Source organism: Vulpes lagopus, chromosome 6, assembly GCF_018345385.1.
Source record: "Vulpes lagopus strain Blue_001 chromosome 6, ASM1834538v1, whole genome shotgun sequence".
NCBI classification, from domain to species: Eukaryota; Metazoa; Chordata; class Mammalia; order Carnivora; family Canidae; genus Vulpes; species Vulpes lagopus.
The window spans coordinates 34,435,533-34,458,423 of NC_054829.1; the positions used below are offsets into that span (position 1 = coordinate 34,435,533).

A 22,891-nucleotide genomic window follows, 5' to 3' on the forward strand; every position below is an offset into this window, starting at 1 on the left:
AGAGAGAGTCAGTGGCATAGACAGAAGGAGAAGCAGGCTTCTCCTGCCTGATATGGGACTCAATCCCTGGACCCAGGATCACACCCTGAGCTGAAGGCAGATACTTAACCACTGAGCCACCCAAGAAGATAGCTTTATACAAAAGAATGCTCATAATGCTCTGCTCATTAGGCTATGAGCAGAGTTTTCAGCAGAAACTCGCTAAGCCAGAAAGGAGGCATGATATATTAAAAGTGATGAATGGGAAAAACCAGCAGCCAATACTCTATCCAACAAGGCTATCATTTAGAATAGAAGAGATAAATAGTTTCTCAGACAAACAAAAGCCAAAGGAATTCATGACTACTAAACCAGACCTGCCAGAAATATTAAAGGGGACTCTGAGTGGAAAGGAAAGACCCAAAATGACAATACAAAGGTAAGAAACACAAAAGCAGTAAAAATGAATATTTCTGTAAAAAAAATCAGTCAAGGAACTCACAAACTAAAAGATGTGAAATATGATATCATTACCTAAAATATGGGAAGAGGAGTAAAGAATGGGTTCAAACTTAAGTGACCATCAACTTAATATAGGTTGCTATATGCAGAAGATGTCAAACACAAACCTAATGGTAACCACAAATCAAAAACCAAGAATAAATATGCAAAGAATAAAGAGAAAGAAATCCAAATAGATCACTAAAGAAAATCAGCAAACCATGAAAGAGAGAAAGGCAAGAAAGGATCAGAGAGGGCAGCCCTGGTGGCTCAGCAGTTTAGTGCTGCCTTCAGCCCAGGGTGTGATCCTGGAGACCCAGGATCGAGTCCCCTGTCAGGCTCCCTGCATGGAGCCTGCTTCTCCCTCTGCCTGTGTCTCTGCCTTTCTCTCTCTGTGTCTCTCATGAATAAACAAATAAAATCTTAAAAAAAAAAAAGAGAGAGAGAGAAAAAGGATCAGAAAACATAAGAAGTAATAAAATGGCAATAAATACATATCTATCAATAATTACTTTGAATTAAATGGACTAAATGCTCCAATCAAAAGACACAGGGTAACAGAACAGATTAAAAAAAGAAAAAGAAAACAAGACCCATCTATTTATTGTCTATGAGAGACTCATTTTACTCCTAAAAATACCTGCAGATTGAAAATGAGGGGATCAAGAAACATTTATCATGCAAGTATGTCAAAAGAAAGCTGAAGTACCAATATTTATACAAGACAAAATAGACTATTTTTTTTAAAGATTGATTTATATACTTGAGAGGGAGAGAGAGAATCCAAGCAGACTTCCCAGGATGGAGCCCAAGGCAGGGGTCAGTCTCAGAACCCTGAGATCATGATCTGAGCCAAAATCAATAGTCAGATGCTTAACTCAATGAGTCACCCAGGTGTCCCCAAAACAGATTTTAAAACAAACACTGTAAGAAGAGACAAAGAAAGATACTATATAATAATAAAGGGGACAGGGGATCCCTGGGTGGCACAGTGGTTTGGTGCCTGCCTTTGGCCCAGGGCGCGATCCTGGAGACCCAGGATTGAATCCCACGTCGGGCTCCCGGTGCATGGAGCCTGCTTCTCCCTCTGCCTATGTCTCTGCCCCTCTCTCTCTCTCTCTCTGTGTGTGACTATCATAAATAAATAAAAATTTTTAAAAAAATAATAAAGGGGACATTCCAACAGGAAGATAAAACAATTATAAATATTTATTCACCTAACATGGGAGCACCCAAATACATGAAAATACATTTTAAAAATACATTAAAAACAGGGATGCCTGGGTGGCTTTGTTGGTTAAGTGTCTGCCTTTGAATCAGGTCATGATCTCAGGGTCCTCGGATCAAGCTCTGCATCAGCCTCCATGCTCTGTGGGAAGTCTGCTTCTCTCTCTCTCTCTCTGCCCCTCCCCCTACTTCACGCTCTCTATCTCACACTCTCTCTCAAATAAATAAATAAATAAATAATCTTAAAAAGAAATAAAAATGAACATAAAGGACCTAAAATGATAGTTATACTATATTAGTAGGAGACTTTAACACCCCACTTATATCAATGGACAGAATATCTAAACAGAAAATCAACAAGGAAACAATAGCTTTGAGTGACAAGGGGGACCAGATGGATTTAACAGACATATTCAGAACATTCCATCCTAAAACAGCAGAATACATATTCTTTCAAGTGCACATGAAACATTCTCCAGAACAGATCACATTTTAGGCCATGAAATAAGCCTCAACAAATTCAAAAAGATTGTGGTCATACCATGTATCTTTTCTGACTATAACACTATGAACCTAGGAGTCAACCACAAGAAAAAATCTGGAAAGACCACAAATACATAGAGGTTAAATAACATGCTACTAAATAATGAATGAGCAAAATAGGAAATAAAAGAAGAAATTAAAAACTACACAGAAACAAATGAAAATGAAAACACAATGGTTCAAAACCTATGGGATAGAGCAAAAGCAATTCTAAGAGGGATATTTACACCATAGATACCTACTGCAAGAAGCAAAAAAAAAAAAAAACCCTCAAATAAACAACTGAACTGGGGTGCCTGGATGGCTCAGTTTGTTAAGCATCTGCCTTCAGTTCAGGTCATGTCCCAGGGTCCTGGGATTGAGTCCTACATGGGGCTCCCTGATCAGGAGGGAGTTGGCTTCTCTTTCTCCCTCTGCTGCTCTCCCTGCTTGTGTACTCTCTTTCTGTCAAGTAAATAAATAAAATCTTAATTAAAAAAAAAAAAAAAGCAATCCCTAACCTTACGCCTAAAGGAGCTAGAAAAAGAACAACAAAGAAAACTTAAAACCATCAGAATGAAGGAAGTAATAAAGATTAGGGCAGAAATAAATGATACAGAAACTAGAAAAACAATAAAACAGATCAATGAAACCAGGAGCTGGTTCTTTGAAAAAAATCAATAAAATTGATAAACCTCTAGCCAGACTTATGAAGAAAAAAAAACTCAAATAAATAAAATCATGACTAAGAGAAAAAACAAGAAACACCATAGACATACAAATAATTATAAGAGAATATTATGAAAAACTATATGCCAACAAATTGGACAATCTAGAACAAATGGATAAATCCTTAGAAATATATAACGTGGGCAGCCCGGGTGGTTCAGTGATTTAGTGCCGCCTTTGGCCCAGGGCGTGATCCTGGAGACCCGGGACATTGGGGTCCCTGCATGGAGCCTGCTTCTCCCTCTGCCTCTCTCTCTCTCTTTGTCTCTCATGAATAAATAAATAAAATCTAAAAAAAAAAAAAAGAAAGAAATATATAACGTATCAAAACTGAAACAGGAAGAACAGACTGATTACCAGCAAAGAAATTGAAATAGTAATCAACAAACTCCCAACAAACAAAAGTCCAGGACCAGATGACTCCACAGGCAAATTCTACCAGACATTTAGAGTTTAATACCTATTTTTCTCAAACTATTCCAAAAAAAAAAAAAATAGAAAAAGAAGAATAACTTCCAAATTCTATGAGGCTAGCATTACCATGACATCAAAACCAGATAAAGACACCACAAAAATAGAAAGAAAGAAAGAAAAAGAAAGAAAGAAAGAAAGAAAGAAAGAAAGAAAGAAAAAAGAAAGAAGAAAGAAGAAAGAAAGAAGAAAGAAAGAAGAAAGAAAGAAGAAAGAAAGAAAGAAAGAAAGAAAGGAAAAGAAAAGAGAAAAGAAAAGAAAAGAAAAGAAAAGAAAAGAAAAGAAAAGAAAAGAAAAGAAAAGAAAAGAGAAAAGAAAGAAGCTGCAGGCCAATATCCCTCCTGATGAACATAGATGCATAAATCCTCAACAAAATACTAGCAAACCAAATCCAACAATACATTTAAAAAGTCATTCACCATGATCAAGTCATAGTTATTCCTGGGTTGCAAAGGTGGCTTAATATTCATAAATCAATCCCATGATATATCACATGAATAATAAAGAATAAAAACCATATGATCATTTCAATAGATGCAGAAAAAGCATTTGACAAAGTACAATATCCATTCATGATAAAAATCCTCAACAAAGTAGGTTTAGAGGGAACATACTTCAACATAATGAAGGCCATATATGAAAATCCACAACTAACATCATCCTCAATGGGGAAAAACTGAGAACTTTTCCCCTAAGGTCAGGAAGAAGAAAAGGATGTCCACTCTCATCACTTTCATTTAACATAGTACTGGATGGCCCTAGCCACAGTAGTCAGACAACAAAATGAAGTAAATGGCATCAAAATCAGCAAGGAGAAATAAAACTTTCACTGTTTGCAGATGACATGATACTATATATAGAAAACCTGGAAGACTCCACCAAAAAACTGCTAGAATTGATAAATGAATTCAGTAAAGTTTCAGGATGCAAAATTAATCTACAGAAATCTGTTGCATTTCTATATACCAATAATGGAGCAGCAGAAAGAGAAATTCAGAAAACAATGCCAAAAATAATAAAATACCTAGGAATAAACCTAACCAAAGAGGTGAAAGACCTATACCTGGAAGACTATAAAACATTCATGAAAGAAACTGCAGAAGAGACAAAGAAACAGAAAGACATTCCATGCTCATGGCTCAGAGGAACAAATATTGTGAAAATGTCTATACTACCCAGAGCAACCTACAGATTTAATGCAATGCCTATGAAAATACCAGCAATATTTTTCACAGAGTTAGAACAAACAATCTTAAAATTTGTATGGAACCACAAAAAACATCAAAGAGCCAAAGCAATCTCAAAAAAGAAAAGCAAAGCTGGGGCACCACAATTCTGGACTTCCAGTTATATTACAGAGCTGTAGTGATCAAAACAGTATTATGGTACTGGCACAAAAATAGACATATAGATCAATAGAACAGAAAACCCAGAAATAAACCTGCAATTATATGGCCAATTAATCTTTGACAAAGGAGGAATGAAATATCCAATGGCAAAAAGACCATCTCTTCAACAAATGGTATTGGAAAACATTATATATTCTTAATACCAGACCTTTATCACATACACAACATGCAAAAAATATGAAACTGGACCACTTTCTTACACCATACACAAAAGTAAATTCAAAATAGATTAAAGATCTAAATATGAGAACTGAGACCATAAAAGTTTTAGAAGAGAACATAGGGAGATTTTTTTCTGACATGGGCCACAGCAACTTTTTTCTAGATATATTTTCTGAGACGAGGGGAAAAAAGCAAAAATAAACTATTGGGACTACATCAAAATAAAAATCTTTGGGGCACCTGGGTGGCTCAGTCAGTTAAGCATCTGCCCTTGGCTCAGGTCATGAGCCAACAGGCTCCCTGCTCAGCAGGGAGTCTGCTTCTCCCTCTGCACCCCCTTCCCCCACCACCTTGGCTCACATACACACTCTCTTTCTCTATCAAATAAATAAATAGAGTCTTAAAAAATAAAAATAAAAATCTACACAATAAAGGAAATAATCAATAGAATTAAAAGGCAACTTACAGAATGGGAAAAGATATTTGCAAATGACATATACAATAAAGCATCAGTATCCAAAATATATAAAGAACTTGTATAATTTATTACCCAAAAAACAATTAATCCAATTCAAAAGTAGGCAGGAGACATGAACAGACATTTCTCTTAAGAAGACATACAGATGGCCACAAGACACATGAAAGGATGCTCAACATCACTTACCATCAGGGAAATGCTGTTCAAAATTACAATGAGATCCATCTCATATCTGTCAAAATGGCTAAAATCAATGACACAAGAAACAATAGGTGTTGGCTAGGATATGGAGAAAAAGGAACCCTATTACACTGTTGTTGGGAATGCAAAGTGGTGTAAACCCTGTGGGTGGCTGAAAAAGTATGGAATTCCTCAAAAAATTAAAAATAGAACTATTATTAGCAATTACACTACTGGGTATAAATACAAAAACACAAATTCAAAGGGACACATGAGCCTCCATACTTATAGCAGCATTAGTTATAGTAGCCAAGATATGGAACCAGCTCAAGTGTCCATTAATTGATGAATGGATAAAGAAGATGTATACACACACACATTGGAATATTATTCAGTCATAAAAAAGGAATGGAATCTTGCTATTTACAATGACATGGATAGATCTAGAGAGTATAATGCTAACTGAATGGTCGGTCAGAGAAAGACAAGTATCACATGATTTCATTCATATGTGGAATTTAAGAAACAAACGAGTAAAGGGGGAATAAAAAGAGAAAAATCAAGAAACAGACTCAACTCTAGAGAACAAACTGATGGTTACCAGAGAGGAGGCAGGTGGCAAGATGGGTGAAATAGTGACACAGATTAAGGAGTGCATGTCTCATGATAAGCACCACCAGGTGATTAAAATAAAAACTTAATAAAAAATAAAATAAAAATTAGAGTATTTATTTTTTATTGCGGAGTTGTAAGAATTCATTATATATTCTGAATATCAGACCTTTATCACATACACAATTTGCAAATATTTTCTCCCATTCTGTGGATTGTTTTCACTTATAACAGCTTTATTGAGATATAACTATGCCATACAGTTCATCATTAAAGTGTAAAATCTAATTGTCTTTAGTATATTCACAGAGTTAAACAACCATCATCCTTATTTTCTTGATAATGTCCTTTGAAGTACAAAAGTTATTAATTTTAATGAAATCCAATTTATCAATTTTTTTGGTTGCTTATGTTTTCGGTGTCATTCATACTTAAGAAACCAATGTCTAACCCAAGATCATCAAACTTTACTCCAACATTTTCTTCTAAAACTTTTCTAGTTTTAGCTCCTACATTTAGGTCTATTTTTTTTAAGATTTTATTTATTTATTTATTTATGAGAGACACAGAGAGAGAGGCAGAGACACAGGCAGAGAGAGGAGCAGGAGCAAGGAGCCCCATGTGGGACATGATCCCGGATCCCAGGATCATGCCCTGGGCCAAAGGTGGACGTTCAACCACTGAGCCACCCAGGTGTCCCTACATTTAGGTCTATTATCCCTTTTGAGTTAAATTTTCAAATCAGAATGTGTTAGTCTTCCAACTTTGTTCTTTTGCAAAATTGTTTTGCTTATCTGGATCTCTTACACTTTCATATGAATTTTAAGAAACTTAAAAGAAGCATAGAGAAAGAAATTTCTGAATCATCTTTTAAGGTGGCTGCATCATTTTTATTACCCCAGCAGTGAATAAGAGTTCCATTGCTCTACAACCTCACCAGCATTTGGTATTCAGGTTTTTGGACTTTAGCCATGGCTAATAGGCATTGTAGTGACATCTCATAACTTTTTAAATTTGTCTTCTCTAATGATTGCGAACATCTCTTCATATGCTTTTTTGTGTGTATATTTTCTTTGGTAAGATATCTTCTTATGAAAAGTTTTTGCCCATTTTTAAATTGGATTGTTTTCTTCTTGTTGATTTTTAAGAGTTTTTTGTATATTTTGCATTCAAATCCTCTGTCAGATATGAGTTTTGCAGATATTTTCTCCTAATTGGTAGCTTGTCTTTTCATTCACTTAATTGCCAAATATTAAACACACACACACACACACCAACCCAAAAACGAAAACAAAAAATCTTCACCTGCTTAAAAAACATCAAAGGGTACCCATTTAAGTCTGTTGCTTTGTAAATTACTAGAAGAGACTCTCTCTGGAAAGAACTAGTGGCAAGTAAGGATGTGTATTTGGATTTCAGCCCCCATCCATCCCTTTGACTGATGCCTTTGTGCAAGCCATAAACCACATAATCACATTGCAACAACCCTCATTGTTCTTAAGTGTATCCTTAGTACACTTACAGAACCTTCCACGATAAGCTTGTGCCTATTCTCTTGCTACTTCTCATTCTTCTATCTTTTCTCTCTATACCCACAAAAGCTTTATCTCAGCAACTTGAAAAGGCTTTGCTTCCAGCCTCAAGACTTTCATAGCCAGTGTGGCAGGCTGACTTTTAAGATGGCCCCCAGTGATCCTCACTTCATATTCATGACCCTGTATAGTCTCCTCCCATTGAACCTTGTGACTTGCTTCTAAAGGACAGAATACAGCAGACTGATGGAATGGAAGTTCCAATGCTAGGTAAATGACTAACCTCTGTCTTGCACACTTTCTCTTCCTTTCTTACTTGTTCACTCTGATGAAGCCTACTGATATATTATCAGCTACTGAGGCACAGGCTCATAAAGCACAGGCTTATGAGTCATACTGGAAGCAGATCAAACCCCAGTTGAGCCTTCAGATGACTTCAGCCCTGGTTGACACACTGGTTGAAAACTTTTTGAGAGACCAGGAGTTGGAAGATTCAAGCTAAGCTGCACCCACATGCCTGACCCACAGAAACTGCGAGATAATAAATGTTACTGTTTTAAGTCACTGTTTGGGGATAAGGTGTTTCATAGAAATAGATAACTAATAGTTAGGAGTATTCCCCTTATCACTTCCTGCCACTTTAATCCCATGTGTCAAGTCTCAGATTTACTTATTTATTCATTCATTCATTCATTCATTTTTAAGTAGCTCCATGCCTAGCATGGAGCCCAATGTGAAGCCTGGAACTCAAAACCCTGAGATCAAGACCTGAGCAGAGATCAAGAGTCAGATGCTTAATTGACGTAGCCACCTAGGCACCGCTATTTTTAAAATTTCTTTTAAGATTTAAGATTTTATTTATTTATTCATGAGAGACACACACACAGAGAGAGAGAGAGAGAGAGAGGCAGAGACACAGTCAGAGGGAGAAGCAGGCTCCAAGCTGGGAGCCCAATGTGGGACTCAATCCCTGGACCCCGCACTGAGCCAAAGGCAGACGCTCAACCACTGAGCCACCAAGGCGTCCCTTTTTTAAATTTTTAAAAAGATTTTTGTTTATTTATTCATGAAAGACACAGAGAGAGAGAGAGGCAGAGACACAGGCAGAGGGAGAAGCAGGCTCCCCGCAGGGAGCCTGATGCGGGACTTGATCCCAGGACCCCAGCATCACAACCTGAGCCAAAGGCAGATGCTCAACCACTGAGCCACCCAGGCGTCCCTAGGATTTTATTTTTTAAAGTAATCATTACAACCAATGTGGGGCTCGAAGTCACAACCATGAGATCAAGAGTCACAGGCTCTAAATACTAAGCCAGTCAGGCACCCCTCAAGTCTCAGATTTAAATGTCACTTCCTTAGGGATAAACTCTTCTTTACCTGCCTATCCTGTACATCCCAGCAAGTCTCTAGTTGCACTCTGTTGGCATTCTCTTCTTATGCAGCATTCGTCACCACTGCAATTAGCTCATTATCTAGGTCTTTGCGGGATCCCTGGGTGGCGCAGCGGTTTGGCGCCTGCCTTTGGCCCAGGGCGCGATCCTGGAGACCCGGGATCGAATCCCACATCAGGCTCCTGGTGTATGGAGCCTGCTTCTCCCTCTGCCTGTGTCTCTGCCTCTCTCTCTCTCTCTGTATGACTATCATAAATAAATAAAAATTAAAAAAAAATAGTTTAAAAAAAATAAAAAATATCTAGGTCTTTGTTTCCTGTCTGTCTCTCCCTAAGACTTGTCACTTCCAAATCAGAGCTGGTTGTGTTTTTTCTACACTGAATTCCTAGCACCAAACACAGTGCTCAGCACACAGTGCAGATATACTAATTATGGAATGAAAGAGTGAATAAACAAATGAAGGAATTAGTAAATGAAGTAAACCAAAGCCTCACCGTTCACAAAGGAGGTAGAGAAAAGCCCAGTGCCTTAGTAGTTACAAAAGTCTTGTAATTCTCAACCTTTATTTTAAAATATCAAAAAATAAAAGCTAAAACCATGTCAACATATTCTAGATAGAAATTTTCGTGACAGATGCATTATAACCAAATTCTCTAATAAGTTAAAAGTCCAACAAAGGTTAGCTCATGGTCCATGATTTTAATAAGAACTTTGCAGGTTTTTTTTTTTTTTTTTAAGATTTATTTATTTTAGAGAGAGGGAGAAGGAGATAGCATGTGCAGGGGGAGGGGCAGAGGGAGAGAGAGAATCTCCAGTAGACTCCCTGCTGAGTGAAGAGCCTGATGTGGGGCTGGACCCCACAATCCTGAGATCATGACCTGAACTGAAATCAAGAGTCAAATGCTTAACCAACTGAGCCAACCAGGCGCCCCATAACTTTGCAGTTTTAATGGAGGTTGTTATAGGAATTGACTTGGATGGTAAAGGATGACAGCGTGAAGATGGAGAGTATGTTTAACAGAAGCTGCCCCACATTATCAATAGGCTGGAGCTGGTGTTCCTCTACTTCTGTTGTTAAATCTGGGGAGAGTGTCCAGTTTTCTCTCTGAAATGAATGAGCTTTTAGCTAAAGGCTAAAACGAGGATTTTGAAACCTGAGGATAAATCTGTGACCACAGAATTAACAGAAAGGTTAATTCAGTCCAGTTGCTTTAGCTGGTTAAACTCTTTTAAAATAATAACAATATATAATCAGCAGCTCTGTATTCCACGTAGTGGAGTGGTTTCCTTAGTGATTCTTTTTTTTTTTTAAGATTTTATTTGAGAGAGCGTGTGCACAAGTGAGCTGAGGGGCAGAGGGAGAGGGAGAAGCAGACTCTCCACTGAGCAGGGTGCCCAATGTGAGACTCAATCCCAGGACCCTGAGATCATGACCTGAGCTGAAAGGCAGACACTTAACCAACTGAACCACCCAGGCACCCTTCCTCAATGATTCTTAATCATCACCACCTGCCAAATAACATCCAACTCCCTCCCTAGCTGGACATTGAGCTGTCCTTTCCAGCCTGCTCCTCCACCGTTCCCTTTGCAGGCGCCATGCTCCTGCCTTTACTCAGTCATAGGGCACATTTTTTCATCTCTGGGCCTTTGCACATGTTCTCCCTCTGACTGGAAGTCCCCCTTTAGTGCCAACCAATCCAAGCAAAGCAGAATTCTAGTTAAAGTGCCCCTGGTCCCCCTAGAAGTGATTGCTCTTCTGCTCTGTCCTCTTAAGGCACTTGGTTTTTACCCCTTTTATGGCCTCCAACACATTCAATATTGTCTTGTAAGCAGGTGCGTATTTTATTTATCTCAATCTCCTATGTTTCTCAAGATTTTATTTATTTATTCATGATAGACAGAGAGAGAGAGAGAGAGATACAGGCAGAGGGAGAAGCAGGCTCCATGCAGGGAGCCCAACGCAGGACTCGATCCCAGGACTCCAGGATCGTGCCCTAGGCCAAAGGCAGGCGCCAAACCCCTGAGCCACCCAGGGCTGCCCCAGGAAGTTTCATTTTTAAAACATTTTAATTTCTCTTTTTATAAAATTTAGTTTTCAAATGTACCAAAGATACTCTCTCATATGGTAAAAATGAGCTTAGAAACAAATACACAGGATGTTTCTTCACTAGTCCACTAGAATATTGGCTAAATATTCTAATACATTACTCTAAACAGTCACATAGAAGCCAAGGAAGTAAATATATAATAACAAAACAAACTAGTCAATACAGGAAAATGAGCTTTTCAAGAGCTTTCTGGGATTCCTTGTTTACTATTCCACTTTTAACAAAATAATTTGAACAACTTAAAAAGTTTAACAATAATAAATATTAGTCCTATATAAAGTGATTAAGTCAAAGTAGTTTACTTCAAATATAGGAACTTAATTACAGAAATGGAAGGTACCCGATTATTTAGGGAATGTTGTTTGAGAGGATAGTGTTCTCATGGCTAAGTTCAGTGTATCTTGGATTTTCATGTTATTTTTTTCGATCAGGGAAGAATGTCTCCCATCTGATTTCATGTTTTCTTCCAGATCAAGAGGAAGAAGGGTATGGGGGCTGAACAGACATCGAGGCTCCCCCAGGATGCCAACTCTGTGAAAAGAATTATTGGTAGAGCTGAAGCAGTGAGGCCAAAGAAAAAGGTGTATAGTTGTACTTGTGTGTGTGTGTAGCTTTGGTCCAGAAACTCAGCCCACAGTAAGATTTTGTACTAGCCCTTCCCACATTTCCCAGAGATGGTTCTTCTAATGAAGAAACCTCAGCCTTATAAAGTCAGCTACTCCCTCATCCAAATTAGAACTTTTGAAATCTAGCATATTTGTCTAGCAATGTTTTCTAGTCTAGATGGGTATACCAAGAACTGCTTGGGGAAGGAAACAGTGGGGAGGAGAGGGGGTGGGTAAGAAGAAAGCTTTCATCTTTGTTCAACTTTTTGGACAGAGCACGGTGTCTGAGCCCCTGGCCCACCTAGCCCAACGTAGGACATGACTTGAGGTTCTCCTTTCTCTCTCCTTGGGCCACTTACGTTGGCATAGGCACAGAGTCCAGACTTTCCATGTGCTCTTGCATCTGTGCTGGGAATTTGATGCCTACTTGATGATTCTTTTTCTCAAAGATATCCTGAGCTTTTTCTCTGAGAGATGGCAGCAGAGTAGACATGACTGGAGAGCGCATGTGAATGGCTTTTTTAATCGCTGGGCGTTTTGCCATCATTCTCCTGGGGTGGGGAGAGGTGATTTAGGTTACATCATCCTGTTTTCAAAAATGTCCTTGAGCTTTGGAAAGTCAAAAGGTCATACCTGAATTGTACAAGAGTCATGCGTTTCTTTTCCCCTCCTGATTCTTCATCTTCACGCTTCCTCCGAGGAATGTTGAACAAATTGGTACGAAAGAGCCTCCCTATTTCCTCCTCAATCTCTGTGAAGTGTTGACGTCGGAAGACAATCCAAGCTACATACGTACAGAAAGTATAAAAGGACTACAACAGGAAACAGACAACAGTCACGACCCAGCTATGGGAGTAAAAGCTCCCACCTATCTCTGTAACACCGCTAAGCAGACCCAAACCCAGATGACCCCATTTCTCCACATTCCTGAAAAGCTGTGGGAAATTACACATGTAGTCACCTTTGCAGGAGGAAGGTAAGACCAGAAGTTTACTATATGGCATATAGCTTGTTAGCATCCTTTTTAAGAAAAGATATTCAATAAAAATAAGTGCCTGACAAATGGATATTGGTTATTGGTATACTTCATTTTTTTTAAAAGATCTTATTTATTTATTCATGAGAGACACAGAGAGAGGCAGAGACATAGGCAGAGGGAGAAGCAGGCTCCTTGTGGAGAGCCTGATGCAGAACTTGATTCCAGGACCCCGGGATCATGACCTGAGCCAAAGGCAGATACTCAACCACTGAGCCACCCAGGTGCCTCCTACTTCATGTTTCATACGAAAGAGAAAAAGCCCCAAAATATAAGTGACTTACCTCAAAGAATTTCCAGTCTTTTTGTGTATCTGAGATTTTCTCCCTGCAATATAATAAATTCACAGCTATAGGTTGAAGGCAACTTCAACCTTTCAGTGATCTACACAACCCTCTATCTTTAAAAGGTCTCTTGGCAGGATCATTGCCTGTGGCCCCACGGCTATTTGGCCACATAAATGCTATCAAAAGACAGTGATGAGTCCCAATATCTTTTTCTTCAGCTTCTTAGGTTATCCAGATCAAAACTCCTAGAGTGTTTGGTCAAAAGTTAATAAATTCAGGATACACAAGTTAGCAGGAAATGTATTCTTATGAATGTTTTTGGTGATGTGAGTATTGGGGAAGAAGGGGAATGGAAAGGTGGTAAAGAGGTAACACGGGGTAGGAAACAGAGAACTAAGAAGTCTAAAATGGAGAGAAAGACAAAGAATACACATCTTAAAAAGATCAAAAACATCTTTAAATAAAATCTTCAGTTGACTGGAGACAGTAGTGTGCTCTTCCTTTTAGATGCGGTATATATACTGAGCCTTGTCACTTAAAGGCAGGCATCTGCTCAGGAGTCCTTGCAACATGAATTCAGTGTTAAGGTTACTGTACCAGCACGGGCATGCTTACTAAACTTGGCCTCCCTCCCCAACACAAGCCATTCTAATTCTGATTCCCAGCCCAAAGAGAGCAAGCATGGCCTGTGGAGGACTTGAGAACTGATGGAGAGGGCTGTGCACCTGCAATCACTTGATCACTCAAGGGGCCAAAGCAAGACCCAGGCACTCCGAGACTGATTCTGAATTTGCTTCTGGTTTTGCCTGGGACTTCCTCCGAGTAGCAGTCTCCCAGGATTGGCCTTGCTATATCAGGCTTTCATGAACAATCCTGAACTGCAGTGGTCTGGGGAAGATGACCCAAACCCCTCGGGACCTCCAGCCTTCTCAAAGGGACTTCATGATCCGTGTGGGCCCAAACTAGCCCTCTATTTGGAGGAAACACTGAAGTATTAGTTAAACTTTTACCGGGGCAGATTCCTCCCCTCTTACAGCCTCTTTATTCATACACTGGTTTTCTCATGTGCAAGTCTTCAATAAAGAAGGCAGGCAATAATTACAGTGCACATTTACTAAGTACAGACTATAATGCCAAGTTCTATGCTAAGCCCTTTACATTATCATTTTAGTCCTCATAAGATCTCTATGATGTAGTCAACTTTACAGCTGAGACTGAAGTCCAAAGACACCTTTAATTAGGAACAGTCTGTACTAAAACTGGGGCCTGTCAGATCTCCACATTTGTCCCTGACACCTGAATGCTAGGGAAATCAGATTTTCCTTTAGATTATTTTGCAGACTTGAAAACATTAAACTACAGAGCCCAGCAGAGGCTTTCAAGACAAGCCTCAGCATCCTTCTGTGCCACCTGAAGGATCCACCTGATGGGAGTACTTATATGGCATTTCCACCCTTCCACGGCATCTGCCAGCTGACACCAGACACCATGCAGACCCACCAAGCTGAAGCAAAAACCAACTAAGCTAAGTTTTTGGGCAGCCCAGGTGGCTCAGTGGTTTAGCACTGCCTTCAGCCCAGGGCATGATCCTGGAGACCCGGATCGAGTCCCACATTGGGCTCCCTGCATGGAGCCTGCTTCTCCCTCTGCCTCTCTCTCTCTGTGTGTGTCTCTCATAAATAAATAAATAAAATCTTTAAAAAAAAAAAAAACACCTCAGTTTTTGGAATATCAAGTCAGCCTGCCTTCTGGGAGATTTAGAGCAGCACATATGTTTGTACAACCCAAACTACCACCATCTTAGTGAGGTTTTGAAATGACAAAGTGTGCGCGAAACACACACTTTCTCCTCTTCTTCTCTCTCTATTTTTTTTTAAGATTTTATTTATTCAAAGAGACAGAGAGAGAGGGGCAGAGACACAGGCAGAGGGAGAAGCAAGCTCCATACAGGAAGCCCAACGTGGGACTAGATCCTGGGTCTCCAGGATCACACCCCAGGCTGCAGGAGGCGCTAAAATGCTGCGCCACAGGGGCTGCCCTCTCTCTTTTTTTAGAGACAGGTAGTGAGCAAATGCACAGGGGTATGGGTAAGCAGAGGGAGAAGGGGAGAAAGAATTTTAAGCAAGCTCCATGCCCAGTGCAAAGCCCCATGTGGGGCTTGATCTCACGATCCTGACATTATAATCTGAGCCGAAATCGAGTCAGATGCATAACCGACTAAGCCACCCGGGCACTCCTCTCTCTCTCCTAAGTAATCTCTACACCTAACATGGGGCTTCAACTCATGACCTTGAGATCAAGAGTTGCATGCTCTTCTGACTGAGCCAGTTAGATGCCCCTCTTCTTCTCTTTTTAAACATTAGAAGAGAAGCTACCATGAACCTCTTCCCCTCCCCCTCAAGTTGCCATAAAACTGGGACTTCTTTCTCCCCTTAAAGTCCAAAGCAAATTGATGGAGCCTATCCCACAGAAATCAAGTACAGAATGTAGTGGATTTCTTCTTACCATTCTGACTTAGCTGCACATGTGAACCTGAAATGAGTCCAGGAAATGGAGGCAGAGAATGAGCACGTTTGGAAAACTCCTAGTTTAACTCCTAGTTTAAATTCATCTCTTGGTGAATTCTGGATCATTTGTCTTCTTTTTAAATTTATTGTATAATTTTTAAATTAAGTACATCATAATTATTAACTGATTATAAATTTAAAATTTTACAGAGCATAAATAACAAATTTAAACACTCCATATCCTCCACAAATTGAAACAGGCTTTATAATAGCAAAATCCAATAGAAATTTAATAGAAACGTAATTTAAAAATTTCTGATAGCCACAGTAAAAAGAAACTGGCAAAATTAATTTTAATATTTATTGCATCCAAACCCTGAAATATTATCATTTTAATATGTAATCAATATTTTAGAATTCTTAATGACATATTTTATTCATTTGGTTGAATAAAATATGTCATTTGGTTGATTAATGACATATTTTATTCATTTGGTTGAATTTGGTAAGGTTGTTTGTATAGTGTATATTTTACATTTATAGCACATTTAAATATGGGCCAGCTACATTCCAAGTGCTCAATAGCCACATGTGGCAAGTGGCTACCATGCTAGTCAGCAAAAATGCTGTACATTTCACTTGTGAGGGCAAACTCTAAAGAAAAGGGGGGAAGCCAGTCTGGTGGTAAACCCAGAGATTTTTGGTGGCCTGTTGCAATGCTTTCTTATTCCTTCTTGCTACATTAGATCTTAGCTCTAAATCAACACAAAGAAAGTGTATCATATTTTAGTCATTCCTGGGGGGAGAAAATGCCTAGGGCCAGGCCCATAGGATCCTGCTCCTGAAGGGAAAAAAGGTAGTGTTCCTTAAATCAGTTTTTTTTTTTTAAGATTTTATTTTATTTATTTATGAGAGACACAGAGAGAGAGAGAGAGAGAGAGGCAGAGACACAGGCAGAGGGAGAAGCAGGCTCCATGCTGGGAGCAGCACATGGGGCTCAATCCCTGGTCTCCAGGATCAGGCCCTGGGCTGAAGGTGGCGCTAAACTGCTGAGCCACCCGGGCTGCCCTTAAATCAGGTTTAAATGAAGGTCAAGGCCTACTCTGCACAAAGGAAGAGACTATCAAAGGAAAGTGTTTGGGGGCCGGGAAAGAGGTATCATTGATTGGGACTGGGAGGGTGGGGGTGGGAAATGGGGTTTAAGGATGATTTATAAATCTGAGCTTCAAAGAGATCCTTTTCTCTGTATGGTCATCCCCATGCCAGCTTTTCTGGTCCCCATCAGGTGACAGCTAGCATTGAGAGCAAAGAAGAGGGTAGAAATCCTAGAGTAGAGGTGGGGGTGGAGCCTGAATTGGCTGTAACCAAAAAATAGATCTAATTCAATGGCAAGTGCCATCAAGGGGGTTTCTTATCTATTTTGGAAAACACAGAGATCTTTTACTTGAACGCGTTCATCAAAATTGTGCCAAAGCTTTACAATATTAGTATCTTACAGATGTATTTAGAATAGAAAAGCATGTCCTCCTACTTCTCAAGAAACATGAAAGCGCTAAATTAACAGCCCCCAAATTGCTGGGTCTTCTGAAATCTCTAATTTAAATCTAGAGACAAATAACATAAGGTGTCCTAGTCCAATATTAAGCATACATATATTAGAGAGAAAAGTCAGAAAATACACAAGAATGTTCTCATGAGAACATTAGCTTACTCACATTAAGTAAAATAATGATATGTTAGAATCAGGTAATCACATAACTGGCAAAACTGTCCTCATCTTCTAGATAAAAAATAGCCAAAAGAACAATATAAACTCCATTCAAGAACATAATCAACACCCATGGCCAATTAACAACTTTTATTGGCAAAACATGCTGTAATCTGTTTTCCTTGATATGCTTTGTTTGGCTTTTTTGACCTGAATGGAATTTGTTATGTGAATGGTGGGTGGTGAGCTCTAAACCCATTCTTTTCCAAACTATTTTCCAATAGGCAGGAGAAAAGCTTGTGATGTTGCATACAACAGCAAAAAAGACCAGCACCTCTTGGAGATGAGCCAGTGCTAAACTGAAGCAGTCAGTATCTTTCAAACAGAGTTCTTTAAAAATTTGTATAAAAATTACATTGTAATAAAAATTTACCATTAAAAGTATAATAATGTGGGCAGCCCCGGTGGCGCAGCAGTTTAGCGCTGCCTGCAGCCCAGGGTGCGATCCTGGGGACCCGGGATTGAGTCCCATGTTGGGCTCCTTGCATGGAGCCTGCTTCTCCCTCTGCCTGTGTCTCTGCCTCTCTCTCTGTGTGTGTGTCTCTCATGAATAAATAAATAAAATCTTTAAAAAAAATGAAAGTATAATAATGTGAGGGTCTATATCTAGAGAACTAAAAGATACAATAAAATTTTTCAGTTATGAGACAATTATTTATAGTTTGGGTATTTTTTAAAAAGATTTTATTTATTTACTCATGAAAGACACAGAGAGAGAGAGAGGCAGAGACATAGGCAGAGTGAGAAGCAGGCTCTATGCAGGGAGCCTGATGTGGGACTCTATCCCAGGACTCTGGGATCATACCCTGAGCCAAACACAGATGTTCAACCACTGAGTCACCCAGGCATCCCTAGTTTGGGTATTTTTTTTTTTTAAGTTTTTATTTTTTTTTCTATTTATTTATTTATGATAGGCACAGAGAGAGAGAGAGAGAGAGTCAGAGACACAGGCAGAGGGAGAAGCAGGCTCCATGCACCGGGAGCCCGACGTGGGATTCGATCCCAGGTCTCCAGGATCGCGCCCTGGGCCAAAGGCAGGCGCCAAACCGCTGCGCCACCCAGGGATCCCAAGTTTGGGTATTTTTAATCTCAAAATTAGTCTGCACTGCACATGTGCTTTTATTTTTTTTATTATTTTAATTTTTTTATTTTAATTTTTTAAAAGATTTTATTTATTTATGAGAGAGAGAGAGAGAGAGAGAGAGAGGCAGAGACACAGGCAGAGGGAGAAGCAGGCTCTGTGCTGGGAGCCTGATGTGGGACTTGTTCCCGGGACTCCAGGATGATGCCCTGGGCCGAAAGCAGACACCAAACCACTGAGCCACCCAGGGAATCCCCCTATTTTTTTAATTTTTAAAAGATTTATTTATTTGAGAGAGAGAGAGAGAGAATAACAGAGTGTGCACGAGCAAGAGGTAGAAAGGGAAAGAATCTCCAGCAGACTCCCTGCTGAGCCCAAGGTAGCTGGATCCCACAGACCCTGAGATCATGAGGCATCTCTGCACACGTACTTTTAAACATTAAGGGGCACCTGGCTGGCTCAGTTCATAAAACATACAACTCTTAATCTCAGGGTTGTGAATTCAAGCCTCATATTGGGTGCAGAGATTACTTAAAAATAAAAATCTTTAAAGATTAAACATTAGGGTAGCCCGGGTGGCTCAGCGGTTTAGTGCGGTTCAGGCCAGGATGTGGTCCTGGCAACCTGGGATTGAGTCAGGCTCCCTGTATGGAATGGAGCCTGCTTCTCCCTCTGCCTGTCTCTGTGCCTGTCTCTCTCTCTCTGTGTGTGTCTCTCATGAATAAATAAAATCTTTAAAAAAAAAGATTAAACATTAGATATTGCCAATATGATTATTCATATTGATTATTCAATATGATTATTAGAGTAGGTGTTTTTCGGGTTTTGTTTGTTTTAGAGTAGGGTTTTTTTACCTTGTTGTGGATAGAAGGTTTGTGGCCCTCTCTCCAGCCATCCCAAATTCATATGTTGAGGCCTTAACAACTATCATGGTTGTAACATTTTAAGGTGGGGCCTTTAGGAGGTAATTAGGTTCAGATGAGGTCATGAGGGTGGAGCCACCACGATGGGATTAGTGTCCTTTTAGGAACAGAGAGGGGCACCTGGATGATTTGGTTAAGCCTCTGCCTTTGGCTCAGGTCATGATCTCAAAGTCCTGGGATTGAGCCCCACATGGGGCTCTCCACTCACCAGCAAATGTGTTTCTCCCTCTCCTCTCTTATCTCTCTTGCTTTGGTTCTCCCTCAAATAAATAAATAAAATCTTAAAAACAAAAACAAAACAGAAAGATAGACTAAGGCTTTCTCTTTCCATCATGGAGGGACCCAGGGAGAAGGCGGCTCTCTGCAAGCCAGGAAGAGAGCCCTCACCAGAACTCAACAATGCTGGCCTCCTGATCTCTCACTTCCAGGCTTCAGAGCTATGAGAAAATAAATTTCTGCTGTTTAAGCCATTCAGTCTCTGGTAATTTGTTATGGCAGCCAGAGCTAATACAAACCTCAAATTCTAGTTTTCTCAATTTGAAGTGACACTTTGAAGCCAGAATAAATTTGAGTAATATTGAGAAAAAGTAATTTTTTTAAGGGTGGGGAAGAGCAGAGCAGGGGAGAGAGAATCCCAAGCAGGCTCCACACCCAGCTAGGAGCCCAACACAGAACTTGATCTCATAATCCTGAGATCATGACATGAGCTGAAATCAAGATTAGTACGCTTAACCAATTAAGTCACCTAGGTGCCCCTGAGAAAAAGTTATTTTACCAGTCATTGAAGAGGAAACTGTAAAGCTGATGATGAACTTGTATGACTATTGAATAGCATCAGAAACAAAGTAGAAATATTCAAATATAGATTTTTAACATTTTCATAATATGCAAAAACATAAACATCAAAACAAAAGCAAAAAACTAGAAAAAAATGGCCAAGTCTTGCTATATGAAACATAGATTATATAAATACTCACTTTCTGATAATGGTTAAAACCAGAAGAGGCAGTAATTAACTTTAATAATTCATAATATTAATATAAAAAAACAAGCAATAAATTATTTTATACAGAAAAAGAGCACAGACCCCACAGACATGAAAAATATTCAAAATCAAATAAAATAGCTTTAAGCTTTTTTTTTTTAAGTTTTAAGCTATCAAAAAAATTAAACTAATAGAGCTAGATATGCTTACTGCTGATGTGATACAAAATGTTTTAACCTTTTTGGAGAATAATCTGGCAATATGTAACAAGAGCTAGAAAACTACTGATGCCTTCTAAGTAAATATATTTAGGTAATAAGCCATAAGTAAGCAGCCCAAATAGAGTAATTTATATAAAGATATCCAATGCAGAAATATAATGAAGCAGAAAAACTGAAACCACATAAGCATGCACAGAAGGGATGGTAAAGCAAACTAGTATATTACACAATAGAATAACTATAGTTGTTAGTCAAAGTGGTAGGTGAAATTATGTAAACAGAATAACAGAATAAAGTACAAAGAAAATATAGACCATAAAGCATACAGAAATACCTGTATTTTGAAAATGTGGATAGAAACCGTGAATTCTGTTTTTTTCCTATAAAGTTAAAAATAAGAGTTCTGGCCATGGTGTGGCTCCTGAGCCTATTGTGATAAAACAATTTTAAAAAATTGTCCTGTGATAAGACAATTAAAAAAAAAGATTTTAAGTAATCTCTACACCAAATGTGGAACTCAGACTCACAACCCAGAGATCAAGAGGTGGGTGCTCTACTGAGCCAGCCAGATGCCCCATGAGACACTTACATTTAAATTATAGTAATATTTAAACTGTCATTCTTTATTTTTTTTAAGATTTTATTTACTTATTCATGAGAGACACACAGAGAGGGAGAGGCAGAGACACAGGCAGAGGGAAAAGCAGGCTCCATGCGGGGAGCCAGATGCGGGACTCAATTCCTGGTCTCCAGGATGAGGCCCTGGGCTGAAGGCGGTGCTGAACGACTGAGCCACTGGGGCTGCCCTAAACTGTGATTCTTTTCTTTTTTTTAAGATTTATTTATTTATTTATTCATTGAGAGAGAGAGAGAGAGAGAGAGAGACAGGCAGAGACACAGGCAGAGGGAAAAGCAGGCTCCATGCGGTGAGCCGGCTGCGGGACTCAATTCCGGGCCTCCAGGATCAGAGCCCGGGCTGCAGGCGGCACTAAACCGCTGCGCCACCGGGGCTGCCCCTAAACTGTGATTCTAAGGGAAAGATTATCTCCCCATAAACAATGTCATCATATAACCCCCACCTTACTAGCATGTACCCACAGCTATTGTTGCTGCAAAATGAGAGGCAGAAGGGCAGGGGACACACCCAATGTCCCCTTCACTACTGCTCATCACCAGGCCTCCTGCCTGCAGTAGCCACGGGGCCCTGGTCTACAGCAGGAAGACTTCCAGGTTGAGAGCAAGATTCCACTGAGCCAATATACCCTTAGAGAAGAGTCTTTTAAACCTAAGCAATGTGGATTCTGGGATTCTTCCCAAACTTGGCTTTCTCAAACAAGACACATGTGTTTGAGGCAGTCTCACGGGAGTCCATTGATTCTGTACAACAAAAAAGAAAACTTTCACAAGGGCACCAAAATTCAGATTTAAGGGTCTTAAGGATATGAAAAATAAACAAGTGAAGATCTCATGAAATAAGTGTGCACTTACTTTCCACAGCACATATGATGTTTATCAGGCATAGCCAAGCCCAGGACAAGGATGCAGTACTTCTGTGCTAAGTATTTCTGTGCTGCTTCTAACTTATTTATAACCAATTCCATCTCTTTTTTCTCTACAAGGCCCCTGAAAAGAAAGTGATCATTTGGATTAATTTGGGCAAATGTCAGTATTTATTAGCAAAAAGTCAGAAATGTAAACTATTTTGAAAAAAATGCAAGTGAGTCAACACATCTCACTTATCCTTCTGTTTATTTTATTTGAGCTATGGCAGAGGGAGGGTCTCCAAGCCCTTTGATAGTTATTGTAATCAGCATCTCAAGTTTATGGTGAATTTCCACTTTTTAATATTCTTTAGAGTATGTATCCTTCATTTTACATATAGGCAGCGTAATTTATATAGAACAACTCAACTAACAAATTACCTATACTGGTTTCTGAGGTACCTAGCAGCCCATTTTCCTGCTGTTCTGTTAAAAGAGCTATGGAGACTTCCCCTTCAGCTTCCCCTAAATTTCTGATATTACTACTAAGTTTGAAGGCTCAATGTTTGAACTAATCAATGCTTCTTTATTCTCAGTTCTGTGTTTGATGACAAGCATGTGTGGGCCACGACTCTGGGAACTTTGGTATCTTTTTTTTTTTTTTAATTTTTTTTAAATTTTTATTTATTTATGATA

At 39.3% G+C, this 22,891-nt stretch overlaps 1 protein-coding gene across 1 annotated transcript in view; it reads right to left on the reverse strand.

Annotated features, from left to right (window-relative positions):
* Nucleotides 1–11,214: 11,214 nt before the first annotated feature.
* PPP1R36 (protein phosphatase 1 regulatory subunit 36) overlaps nt 11,215–22,891 on the reverse strand; it is a 32,062-nt gene continuing 20,385 nt past the window's right edge. The window contains exons 8-12 of the mRNA XM_041757793.1: nt 22,203–22,337; nt 13,227–13,269; nt 12,540–12,718; nt 12,266–12,457; nt 11,215–11,832 (exon numbers count right to left, since the gene is read on the reverse strand). Of these exons, the coding sequence (XP_041613727.1) occupies nt 11,646–11,832; nt 12,266–12,457; nt 12,540–12,718; nt 13,227–13,269; nt 22,203–22,337 (736 nt within the window). The 3' untranslated portion in view covers nt 11,215–11,645. The remainder of the gene's footprint in view (nt 11,833–12,265; nt 12,458–12,539; nt 12,719–13,226; nt 13,270–22,202; nt 22,338–22,891) is intronic.